At 39.2% G+C, this 13,385-nt stretch overlaps 1 protein-coding gene across 6 annotated transcripts in view; it reads left to right on the top strand.

Annotated features, from left to right (window-relative positions):
- GAPVD1 (GTPase activating protein and VPS9 domains 1) overlaps positions 1–13,385 on the top strand; it is a 75,666-nt gene that overhangs the window by 25,207 nt on the left and 37,074 nt on the right. For all 6 annotated transcript variants that reach the window (XM_030294452.2, XM_030294451.2, XM_030294453.2 and 3 more), the window contains exons 2-6: positions 3,549–3,766; positions 5,571–6,414; positions 8,388–8,474; positions 10,253–10,387; positions 10,533–10,722. In XM_030294452.2, coding sequence (XP_030150312.1) covers positions 3,582–3,766; positions 5,571–6,414; positions 8,388–8,474; positions 10,253–10,387; positions 10,533–10,722 — 1,441 coding nt within the window. In that variant the 5' untranslated portion in view covers positions 3,549–3,581. The remainder of the gene's footprint in view (positions 1–3,548; positions 3,767–5,570; positions 6,415–8,387; positions 8,475–10,252; positions 10,388–10,532; positions 10,723–13,385) is intronic.

Genomic DNA, 13,385 nt, shown 5'->3' on the forward strand with positions numbered 1-13,385 from the left:
TTTAAATTTTTTTTTTTTAACGTTTATTTATTTTTGAGACAGAGACAGAGCATGAACGGGGGGAGGGTCAGAGAGAGAGGGAGACACAGAATCGGAAGCAGGCTCCAGGCTCTGAGCCATCAGCCCAGAGCCCGACGCGGGGCTCGAACTCACGGACGGCGAGATCGTGACCTGAGCTGAAGTCGGCCGTCTAACCGACTGAGCCACCCAGGCGCCCCTGTCAGGCAGCTTTAAAAAACATTTCTAGCTGCTACCATAATGTTTAATTCTGTTTTTTTGGTTTTAGCACCAAAAAAAATTTCAATATATGAACAGTTTTTTTTTAATTTTTTTAATGTTTGTTTATTTTTGACACAGAGAGAGAGAGAGAGAGAGAGCGAGCGAGCGAGCAAGCATGAGCGGGGGAGGGGCAGAGAGAGAGGGAGACACAGAATCCGAAGCAGGCTCCAGGCCCTGAGCTGTCAGCACAGAGCCTGATGCAGGGCCTGAACTCCCAGACTGCGAGATCATGACATGAGCCGAAGTCAGTTGCTCAACCGACTGAGCCACCTGGGCGCCCCATATGTGAACAGTTTTTATTGGATCTGTAAACATATTGAGAGCTTTGAGGTCTGGGTTGTCATCTCCGTTAAAATGTGAATTCACTACAAATGTATTGTTTTATCAATTCCAAATCCGTTAAGGTCACTCATGAATCTGATTGGCTGGGACATTTTTTTCCTAGCTTTATTGAGATATAATTGACATATAACATTGTGTAAGTTTAAAGTACATAATGTGATGATTTGATACACAAACGTATTGCAAAGGTTAATAAGGTTAATTAACACCTCCTTTACCTCATATAATTACCGTTTTGTTGTTGTAGTTATGGTAAGGACATTGAAGCTATACTGTCATAGTAATTTTCAAGTGTACAATCATAATGTTAATTCTTTTTTTTTTTAAGTTTACTTATTATTCGAGAGAGAGAGTGAGAGAGAGCATGAGCAGGGGGAGGGCAGAGAGAGAGGGAGGGAGAGCGAGCCCCAAGCAGGCTCTGTGCTGTCAGTGCTGAGCCCTACTTGGGCCTCAGTCTCATGAACTGTGAGATCATGACCGGAGCTGGAATCAAGAGTCGGACACTCAACTGACTGAGCCACCCAGGTGCCCCCATAATGCTAGTTCTTAATAGAATTATTTTTCTGACTTACTGACAGTGTGCTACCTGGACATACGATGTTGTATTGTGTTATATGGGCCACAGGCACTTGTGTCGTTGATATAAATCATTTGTGGTTTGGGGCTACACTGATTACTGTTGTTGATATAAAACATCATCACAGAGGGGCTATGAGCTGAGTGCTTTGTGTCACTCTACCCCGTGTCCCCTGGGAAGGTCTGAGACTAGGGCCAAAAGTGTTCCCAACAGGGTCCTCCCTGAGTTTCAGGGAGGTGAGTTCCCAGAGATTGGGTCTTTGCTTGAGGTCAGACTGGGCAGGAGATGCTCTGGACCCCACCCTTGGGGAGGAGGCAGATGCCTCCTTAGCTGGAGGTTGGAACAGATTTGCGGCCAGCGAGTGAGTTTAGTGGCTGAGCTGAGGTACCCTGTCCAGGGACCTCATAACCCAATTCACACTACTCTCCCCTGTTTAAAAAAAAGATGTGGTCTGGCAGGCCTAGGTTCAAGGGCATGCATAACTTAAATAATAATGCTTTAAAATATGTGTGCTATTTCTATTTGTTTAGCTACTAGATAAACAAGAATTGTGTGAGTTTATTCCTTTGGCAAATATTTGTTCAATTCTTTAAAATTTTTTTTTTTAATTCTAGAGTGAGAGTGGGAGTAGGGAGAAGGGAGACGGAGAGAGAGAGAATCTCAAGCAGGCTCTGTGCTCAGTGCTGAGCCTGATGCGGTGCTTGATCCCAGGACCCTGGAATAATGATCTGAGCCAAAATAAAGAGTTGGATGCTAAAAAAAAAAAAAAAAAAAAGGAGTTGGACGCTCAACCGAATGAGCCATCCAGGTGCTCCAAATATTTGTTCAATCCTTGCTATGAACCAGGCCCTCTCCTCAGCCCTGAAGTTACAGCTGTGAGTGAATAAAACAGACAAGCCTTGGCCCTGGTGGCTCTTACCTTTAAGTGGGGAACCATACATACTCTAAGCATAATGAACATGCTAGTAGCTGTCTGTAATTTAATGCTAGACAGAGGCAAGTACTTTTTAAAAAGACTGGAAAAGGGAATAGGAAGGGATGGTTTCTATTTTAGGAGTTATCTGAGAAGGCCTTTCTAAATAGAAATTTGAGCAGAGAGACCTAAATGAAAGTACTAGCCTTGCAAAGATACCTAAAGGAATAGCGTTCCAGACAGAGGGATCATCAAATGCAGGGGCTTTGAAGAAGGGGCATGCTTGGCCTGTTCAAGCAAGGAAGCCAGTGTGTCTGGAGCTGTGTGAGCAAGGGTAGAATGGTAGGAGATGAGGTTGGAGAAGTAGCCAGGGGGTAGACCTTCAGATTTCATTCTAAATGTAAAATAAGGCTTTGGATGGTTTCTAGTAAGGGAATAAGGTGATGTGACTGACTTTTAAAGGATGCTCTGTGCTGGGTAGAGAATGGACTCTAGTACAAGAAAGGAAGCAGGGAAATCAGGAAGTGGTGGTTATAGACCTTTGGGTGAGAGATGATGGTGGAGGAGGTGGTGAGAAGTAGTCAGATTGGAGATGTATTTTAAAGATAGAGTCAAAAAATAATAATAAAAAAAAGTCAACAGGTTAGGTTGATTGCAATGTAAAAAGGAGCAGTCAAGGAAATTCTAGTGCTAATAAATAGACACTAGATTTGAAGGAAATACACAAGGTTTTTACTGAGGATGTCTCTGAGCAGTGGCCTTATTAGGAACTTTCCTTTTTGCTTATCTGTATTTACCAGTGTTTCTTTTTTTTTTTTTTTAATTTTTTTTTAACGTTTATTTATTTTTGAGACAGAGAGAGACAGAGCATGAACAGGGGAGGGGCAGAAAGAGAGGGAGACACAGAATCTGAAACAGGTTCCAGGCTCTGAGCTGTCAGCACAGAGCCCGACGTGAGGCTCGAACTCACAGACCGTGAGATCATGACCTGAGCTGAAGTCGGATGCTTGACCGACCGAGCCACCCAGGCGCCCCATCAGTGTTTCTATACTGAACCTGTAATGCTTCTGCAATAAATATATAGATTATTTTAAAATCAGAGTTAATCATAGTACTAAATGTAGCCTCGTTCTTTTGTTTTTTGTTAATTTTATTTTTGAGTGTGTGAGAGAGAGAGTGCAAGTGGAGGAGGGGGCAGACAGAGAGGGAGACAGAGGATCTAAGGCAGGCTCCGTGCTGACAGCAGAGAGCCTGATGCGGGGCTTGAACTCATAAATTGTGAGGTCATGACCTGAGCCGAAGTCAGACACTTAACTGACTGAGCCATCCAGGCACCCCTAAATGTAGCCTAATTCTTAATGTATTCTCCTACCCCTTTTGATTTTGGAAAACAATGTAAGTGACATCAAATTTTTAAATTTGTCTTTTTCCTCTTAGTGATTAGCCTTTGTACCTGCCCTGCATTTGAAGATGGTGAAGCTGGATATTCATACTCTGGCCCATCACCTCAAGCAGGAACGCTTATATGTAAACTCTGAGAAACAGCTCATTCAGAGGCTAAATGCAGATGTACTTAAGACGGCTGAAAAGTTGTATCGGACAGCATGGATTGCTAAGCAACAGAGAATTAATTTGGACCGGCTTATCATAACCAGGTAAAGAAAAAGTTTTATGAACCACTGTAGTTCTGTGCTCACTGGTAACTGTAAATAATCTATCTCCTACAAAGTGCATGGTTTCAGACAGTTTGAATCAACATTAAGGTGAGTTTTTGTCTATTAATTAAGCACTGTTACAGAGAATTACACCTTTAGTGTTAATATTTTATACCACATCAATTAATTTTGTCTCTTTATATATGTAACATTTTATTGTTGCTGAGAGTAAATTATCTTGTGTTCTACTTTTTTTCATTTTTTTAAGTAGGCTCCATACCCATCATGGGGCTTGAACTCATGACCTGAGATCAAGAGTTTCATGCTCTACCAAGTGAGGAAGCTAGGCACCTCTCTGCTTTCCTAATATTACTGTTGTTATTTTAGAGATGAAAAAAATTTTTTTGTAAATTTATTTATTTTGAGAGAGAGAGAGAGAGAGAGTGCGTGCGTGCTTGTGCATGCAGGCAGGGGAGAGGCAAAGAGGGAGAGAGAGAGAATCCCAAGGAGCTCAGAGCCCAAGGGGCTTGATCTCCAGAACCTGTGAAATTATGACCTGAGCTGAAATCAAGGGACACTTAACCGACTGAGCCATCCAGGCGAGTGACCCAGTTTTTAAGTAATCTCTACACCCGACGTGGGGCTTGAACTCATAACCCTGAGATGAAGAGTTGCGTGTTCCACTGACTGAGCTAGCCAGACACGCCCTTTTTTCCTAATATTATTTAACATATAGTTGGCTCTTGAACAACAAATAGGTTTGACCTGGGCGGGTCCACTTATATGTGGATTTTTTAGAGTAAAGTACTATAAATGTATTTTTCTCTTCCTTATGATTTTCTTATGACATTTTCTTTTCTCTAGCTTACTTTATTGTAAGAATACAGTATATAATACATATAACATACAAAATATGTGTTAATCGACTTTATGTTATCTGTAAGGCTTTCTTCTGGTCAACAGTAGGCTATTAGTAGTTAAGTGTTTGAGGAGTCAGAAGTTTTATGTGGATTTTCCATTGCACCCGGGGTCAGTGCCCCTGATGCCTGCATTGTTCAAGGGCCAACTGTATACATTTCCATGTTTTGATACTATTTGTCTACTTCTTCGTTTAGAAATGTTTTTCACTGTGTTAATACCTTATTGTTCTATTGTTCTAAGAAGCAGTTTTTAACTGTAAGAAGAGTGGTGCTGAGGTATAACGTTGAGAAAAGTGAGACACAGAAAAGTACATACTGTATGATTCCATTTATGTGACATTGAAAAAAAATAGGACCAATCTTTGATGGTAGAAATCAGAATAATGGTGGGGCGCCTGGGTGGCTCAGTTGTTTGAGCATCCGACTTCGGCTCACGTGTTGATCTCACGGTTTGTGGGTTCGAGCCCCGCGTTGGGCTCTGTGCTGACAGCTCAGAGCCTGCAGCCTACTTCGGATTCTGTGTCTCCTTCTCTCTCTGCCCCTCCCCTGCTTGCACTGTTTCACTCTGTCTCTCAAAAATAAATAAATGTAAAAAATAGAAATATAATTAAAAAAAGAAATCAGAATAATGGTTATTTTTTTGATACTTTTCATTGGACCTGATTTAATATGAGGAATTTGTCTTCCTTTGTACTTTTGGTTTTGCCTTTCTTTACACATTGAGATGCTGGTGGGCTGAAAGATTTGAGCACTTTGGAGTGATCTCATTGCTGGGACTATAATCAGTCTACGTTTCAGTGGAGTTGTAGTGGAGTTTCAATGGAGTATATGTGTTATATTATTGTTGTTGATTTTGTTGTTTTGCTTGTCTGCTCATTTTTTAGTGCTGAAGCTTCCCCTGCTGAATGTTGCCAGCATGCCAAGATTTTGGAAGATACACAGTTTGTTGATGGATATAAGCAATTAGGATTTCAGGAGACTGCTTATGGAGAATTCTTGAGTCGGTTAAGGGAAAATCCTCGTCTTATTGCCTCCTCTTTGGTTGCTGGGGAGAAACTTAATCAGGAGAACACACAAAGTGTTATTTACACAGTTTTTACCTCCCTCTATGGCAACTGCATTATGCAAGAAGATGAAAGCTACCTCCTTCAGGTTTTGAGATACTTGATTGAATTTGAACTTAAAGAAAGTGACAACCCCAGGCGACTTTTGAGGAGAGGAACTTGTGCCTTCAGCATCTTATTTAAACTTTTTTCTGAAGGACTGTTTTCTGCCAAACTTTTTCTCACAGCTACTTTACATGAGCCAATCATGCAACTACTTGTTGAAGATGAAGATCACCTGGAAACAGATCCAAACAAGCTAATCGAGAGGTTCTCCCCATCTCAACAGGAAAAACTCTTTGGAGAGAAAGGCTCAGATAGATTCAGGCAAAAGGTTCAAGAGATGGTGGATTCCAATGAAGCCAAACTGGTGGCTTTGGTGAACAAATTCATTGGTTATCTCAAACAGAACACATACTGCTTTCCACATAGTTTGAGGTGGATTGTGTCACAGATGTACAAAACCCTCTCCTGTGTAGATAGACTGGAAGTCGGGGAAGTCAGGGCAATGTGTACTGATCTCCTTTTGGCCTGCTTCATCTGTCCTGCAGTTGTCAATCCAGAACAGTATGGAATAATTTCTGATGCTCCTATTAATGAGGTGGCAAGATTTAATCTGATGCAGGTATGCTTTTGCTATTATTATTAGTGTGGCATTCAGTTGAAAATCATTTCATTAGGTAGATGGGAATAGAAAATACGATGATAATATTTATATATTTTTACCATTCCTTTGCCTCAAACTGCCTTAAATGTTTTCTTCTTAAGAAATGGAAGCAGTTATTATATTGGGATTTAAAAATATTGTCAAATATTTTAGTCATAAAATATTTTGTGTTAGTTTTTAAATAGAGTCCTCAGATTTGAATGTATAGTTGGTTAGATTGTCTAGAACAGGGCCACCGTCCCTTTCCCATGATTTCAAAACCTAGCATGATTGAAAATCTTTATACATCATTTTCTTTTTTTTTTTTTTTAATGTTTATTTATTTTTGAGACAGAGAGAGACAGAGCATGAACGGGGGAGGGTCAGAGAGAGAGGGAGACAGAATCTGAAACAGGCTCCAGGCTCTGAGCAGTCAGAGCCCGACGTGGGGCTTGAACTCACAGACCGCGAGATCGTGACCTGAGCCGAAGTCGGACGCTTAACCGACTGAACCCCCCAGGCGCCCCTATACATCATTTTCTAACATTGTTTAGTAGCAAAACTTAACTTGAACTCACATGAGGCTGTTTATCATCGTTATTCCATTTGCTGCTAATGAATATTCCTGTTTTGCTGCAGAAATATTAATACATTTGATTACAGAATGCCACCCTTAATACTGGCTGTGTTACATCTATGCACTGATCAGCCTTTCAAAAATTACAAATTTTGAAATCTGAAACTCTTCAGGACCTAAGAGTTTTAGAAAGAGGAGTTCTGTGTGTGTATTAGTGTTCCTTACCCCCCCCCCCGACCAATCATCTGAACTACTGAAATCATGTTACTTCTTTTTTAAAAAAAAATTTTTTTTTAACGTTTATTTTTGAGACAGAGAGAGACAGAGCATGAACGGGGCAGGGGCAGAGAGAGAGGGAGACACAGAATCGGAAACAGGCTCCAGGCTCTGAGCCATCAGCCCAGAGCCCGACGCGGGGCTCGAACTCACAGACCGCGAGATCGTGACCTGAGCTGAAGTCAGACGCTTAACCGACTGAGCCACCCAGGCGCCCCTGAAATCATGTTATTTCTTAAGAGAATCTTTTAATCATATCCTATCCCACAGAAATACTGTGAAGAAGAGACTGAGTTTATTTGGAATAGATTATATCTTTGGATGATTTTATTTTTAAACGATAAGCTTTTTTTTCATGGTTAGTTCTATTATATTGGTATGTTTAGCAATTAACTATAAAGAATCCCCAAAATAAAATTAAAAAATTTTTATTATCTCTGAAACACTAAATTTATTCTAAGATAGTGTAGTTGTAGTTTTTATTTTTGTCGTTCCAATAAAGATTGAGTCACTTATTTTCAAAATGAGCAAAAAGGGGAATTGTCCCAGATATTAAGATAATGCTATATGATATTAGTTTTCTCCAAAGTGTCTTTAAAGAGAGTAGATTAACAGTTCTCTCTTACCAGTAAGAAACTTGCTCTGTGAATTAATATTTACCTTCCAAGCAGCTATGTTCTGTAGGATTTTTAAATCTAGAAAAAAAAATTCTACCTTGAGTATTTTATGAACTATATAAGGGAAAAGTACTTCATATTAACTTGAAGTAGTTTGAATTTTTGCAAATGAATTTTAAGATTTCTAAATGTATGAAAAGTATAATATCAGAAACAAAGGTGTTGCATTTTTATTTCATATTGTCAGTATAATGTATAAAGCAAAATTTTCTGTTTATTGTCCATAACTCTTAATCTAAATATAGTAAAAGCTGATGTAGAGAAGATACAGGTTTTATTTGGGACCCTCTTTTGCATGCTTGGTCAGATTGTGTGAATATTACTATGAAACAGATGTTTAGACTAGAATGGAAGTGCTTTCATAGAGAAGAATCTGTAAGTATCTATAGCCTGTGTCTCCCTGCCACTGCTTTGGGTTGCAGGTTGGCCGCCTTTTGCAGCAATTGGCAATGACTGGCTCTGAAGAGGGAGACCCCCGGACAAAGAGCAGCCTTGGAAAATTTGACAAAGTAAGAATGAATACTGTCTCGTGTGAAATACTATTTATAGACAATTTTGCCAGAGTATTAGTGAACTTAACTACTGTCTTTATTGTCTTTCGGTGGTGTATAAATTAAATATTCATTTCAGTTACCCTTGGTATAGCCATAGAAGGATACAATATTGGATCGGCAGCATTCATTTTTTTCATTTTAGAAAGAGAGAGCATGCGCACGTATGAGTGGGAGAGAGAGGTGGGAAGGAGGGTGGGGAAGGGAGGGAATGCAATCTCAAGCAGGCTCCACGCTCAGGGAGGAGCCTGATGCAGGGCTCAATTCCATGACCCTGGGATCATGACCTGAGCTGAAATCAAGAGTTGGACACTCGACTGACTGAGCCACCCAGGCACCCTGGATGAGCAATATTTAAAGGAAGATGTCACAGGGCACCTGGGTAGCTCACGCTGAGCGTGGAGCCTGCTTGAGATTCTCTCCTTCTCTCCCTCTGCCCCTCTCTCCTGCTCTTGTGTATGTGCACACACACACTCTCTTTCTCTCTCTAAAATACAAAAAGTTTAAAAATGATGATGTCACTAGGGATTATTTATTCTCAATTAATGAAGTGTTGAGGAGATGCCATAAGAGAGCCAAAGAGCTATTATTTTAAAAAGTTTAATTTAAGGCATCTGGCTGGCTTAGTGGGTAGAGCATGTAACTCAATCTCAGGGTTGTGAGTTCAAGCCCCATGTTGGGTGTAGAGATTACTTTAAAAAAATTGAAAATGTTTAAGTAAATAAATAGTTTAATTTTTTAAAAAGTCACTAAAGTTGGGTGCCTGGGTGGCTCAATTGGTTAAGCATCTGACTTTGACTCAGGTCATAATCTCACAGTTCATGAGTTAGAGCCCCATGTTGGATTCTCTGCTATCAGTGGAGGGCCCACTTTGGATCCTCTGTCCCTTTCTCTCTCTGCCCTTCCTCTGCTCACGTTCTCTCTCAAAAATAAAAACTAAAACATTTTTTTAATAAGTTACTAAAGCAAACAAGAGATAATTGTATAGTTTTAAGTGTATTTCATAAGTATGTTTTATGGCATTGTTCACTTTAATTAAATTAGATTTTAATTAATCATAGTCAAGTAGGCTATACATTCTACTTTGTTTAAAATTCAGAGGTTATATAGTCAAATTCTCCTTCCACCTCTGATTTCTAGCCTTTATTTCCTCCCCAAAAGATTCTTCTTTTTTTATTTTTTAATGGTTATTTATTTATTTTGAGAGAGAAGGAGAAAGCACGTGCATGTGTGCAGTAGGGGCAGAGGGAGAGGAGAGAGAGGATCCCAAGCAGGCTCCATGCCGCCAGTGCAGAGCTGGATGCGGGGCTCAGTCTCATGAACTTGTGAGATCATGACCTGAGCCAGAATCAAGACTCGGATGCCTAACCAACTGAGCCGAGCCACCCAGGCACCCTTCCTCCCCAAAAGGTTCTTGATGTTCTCAGTTTTTTATGTTTTCTTCAAGAGGTCTATATGTAAACAAGCAAACTCTTACATACATTTTCCTAGTCACCCCATCCCTCCCTTTTCACAAGTGGTGTAGTGTGCACTGTTCTGTGTCATGTTTGTTTCACTTACCAGAATTTTGTGTAGACAATTCTGTATTAATTCATGAAGAGTTTAATTTGTTTCAATGTTGGGTTTAATATAATTTTCAAGAATAACTTTTTGCATGCTTGTCCCCCTTGATTAGACATTCTGTTCCCTTATTTTAAAGGGGAAATATTTCACTTTGATTTTTCCCTGTTTAACAGAGCTGTGTTGCTGCTTTCCTTGATGTTGTGATTGGGGGCCGCGCAGTGGAGACCCCTCCAATGTCCTCCGTTAATCTTCTGGAAGGATTGAGCAGAACTGTGGTTTATATAACCTACAGTCAGCTTATTACTCTGGTAATGGCTTTATTCTTTAATAGGATTTTCTCAAAAGTCATTTATCTAAGCATGGGCAGAGTCATAAATGAGTACATTGTGTGAGAAATATATATTGTATTTGAAAAATTGATCTCACTAGCTAATGTCCTTTTACTTTTGCCAGGTGAATTTTATGAAGAGTGTAATGTCTGGAGATCAACTAAGAGAAGATAGGATGGCTCTTGACAATTTATTGGCAAACCTGCCCCAGGCAAAGCCAGGAAAAAGTAGCAGTTTAGAAATGACTCCCTATAATACTCCTCAGCTGTCTCCAGCAACCACTCCAGCAAATAAGAAGAATCGATTGCCTATAGGTAAAGAGAATTTCTCATATTCAGGCTCTCCTTAAATTTAGTGTGTGTGTATATATATATATATATATATATATATATATATATATATATATATATGTTTTTTTTTTTTTTGGCTTTTGTTTCTGTTCAGTGTTTTGCAATATGGTTTTGAATAATTTGGGAAAGCCTTTCTCTTTATGTTTACTGATACTAATGCAATTTTTAAAAATTGCACCAATTAGTTATGGTTTATGAGTAAGTTCTAGCTTTATCTAGACCTACTTTTCATAATTAATTGAGATCATGCCACCAACAGTATACTTTGATTATATTTTAGTAACTTTTCTTGGGAATCTGGGTGTGCCATTTGTTATAAGTAGTCAGTATTTGGATTATGTAGCCCTGTCCTTTGTTCAAAGTTCTAAATAATAAAATAATAACTTAGTAGTTTCTGTCAGTAAAGTGGGAAATACACAGTTACTATTTCCCCAATATTGTTTTTTTTGGGTTTTTTTTTTTTTTTAACATTTATTTATTTTTGAGACAGAGAGAGAGCATGAACGGGGGAGGGTCAGAGAGAGAGGGAGACACAGAATCCGAAATAGGCTCCAGGCTCTGAGCTGTCAGCACAGAGCCCAATGCGGGGCTCGAACTCACAGACTGCGAGATCATGACCTGAGCTGAAGTCGGACGTTTAACCAACTGAGCCACCCAGGCGCCCACCCCCCCAATATTGTTAATAATGTTTTATCAAGTGAGCTAAGATACCTTTATTTTATAAAATAAAGTTTCTTTTTATTTAGTCAAGCTTATTTAAAACAATTGGGTTTAATTAAGTTCTATTCACCTAGTAAACTTCTATTATCTATCTGTACACACACTCACACAAATTGATTCAGCATTACCATGTACCAGACTCTGGATGAGCACTTTATAGATGTAGTTTCATTTAATCATGCAAAAAGTCCCCACAAAAAGAGTAGGTATAATCACTATCCTGCAGGGTAGGGGTGGGGGCACTGTGTTGGACACTGGGAATGCAGAGAGCATTAGGATAGGCTGCTACTCTCTAGTTGCTGATAGTCTGTTGGGGAGAATAAGAGGAGACCATTTCCCTTCATTATGCTAAGTGTCTGATGGAGATAAGCATGCATGGAGGTTTATGGGGCACCCATGTTGTCCAAGTGGTGATAATGTCAGGAGATGATGCTAGAACAGGTGAAGCTAATACTTTCTCTTGAAGGTTGAATGGGAGTGAGACAAAATAGCCAAGACAGGGAGGGAAAGAGTGTTTAGGCCAAGAGAGCAGTATTTTAGTGCCATTTTTTTAATGAAAATGAGGAGGAGCTCAGCAAGTTAGTGAACATGAATAGGTACTTTATTTTACACATTTTACAGAATGGGATTTCATTTTTAAACTTCCATGAGCTGATTTGTTACGAACTGTTGATTTCTTTTTAATTTTTTTAAATGTTTATTTTTGAGAGAGAGAGACAGATTGCAAGCAGGGTAGGGGCAGAGAGAGGGAGACACAGAATCTGAGGCAGGCCCCAGGCTCTGAGCTGTCAGCACAGAGCTCAGTGTGGGACTTGAACTCATGAACTGTGATCACTACCTGAGCTGAAGTTGGACACTTAACCGACTGAGCCACCCAGGCGCCCCAAGAATTGTCAGTTTCTTAAAATTAATCCATCTTACATTTAATAGAATAATATCAACAAGAATATGATATCATATTCTTCAAGTCTTTGGCTTTCGTCATCCTGAAATGTCAGTTTTCAGAATTAAAAATAGAAAAAAGATGAATTTTGACACTGGGTGATTTTTTTTTTTTTTGACACTTGGGGATTTTTAATATAGCCTATTTGCACTTTTTAAACAAGAAATGAATGATTTTTGGTAAATCAGAGATTTTTTTCCTCCATTGTTCACTCCTGAGTTCTTTCATTTCTTGTCATCTAGAAGTGTCATTAAATATGGGTATAACGGAAAGTAAATATTCAGATGTTTGCCCCATATACTTTGTATAGTCGTATGACCTGGTCACTGAATTTATTTCATATTTTTAAAAAATGTGCCCATTATTCAGAGGGTTGATTTTCTTTCTGTTTAATGCTTTTGCAACCCAGGACAACAGTTAGCAGCCATCACTGTCTGGGATTCCTCAGCCACTAATCTAACTGCTCATATTACTCTAGTAACCCCATTTTGTGTGTAATAGGCTGTTCTTCCTCTTCTTATATAACTTTCATTTAAGAAATAGTTTATGAAACTGTGCTCTGTGTGCATGTTGCTTTTGCTTTATGTAAATTGCTATATGGATTTTTATTACTTGCATTTTTATAAATTATAAAGTTTGTTGCTTAAGATTCATAAGTTGTTCATGAAGTTGAATTTAATTTCACAGTCCGTTAGAAAACAGTGAGTGAGGGTCAGCAAATAAAGGTGGGAGTGAACCTGGGTTACACTTTGGGAAACTGATGTGTGCTCTGAATTTTGAAAGTAAGAGTGATGAATGAACACATCTACAGCATTGTGTAGAGAGGATTCTTTATAATTCTGTCTTCAAGTAGGTCAACTTTCATTCAAAGTGAGGTTGAAAGACTTGTTGCTACAGAGCATTTTTGCTTTATGTCTGTACTTTTGATTATTTTGCACTGAAATAGAATTTCTGTTTAGTATTC

The sequence above is a fragment of the Lynx canadensis genome, chromosome D4 (genome assembly GCF_007474595.2).
Source record: "Lynx canadensis isolate LIC74 chromosome D4, mLynCan4.pri.v2, whole genome shotgun sequence".
Lineage (NCBI taxonomy): Eukaryota > Metazoa > Chordata > Mammalia > Carnivora > Felidae > Lynx > Lynx canadensis.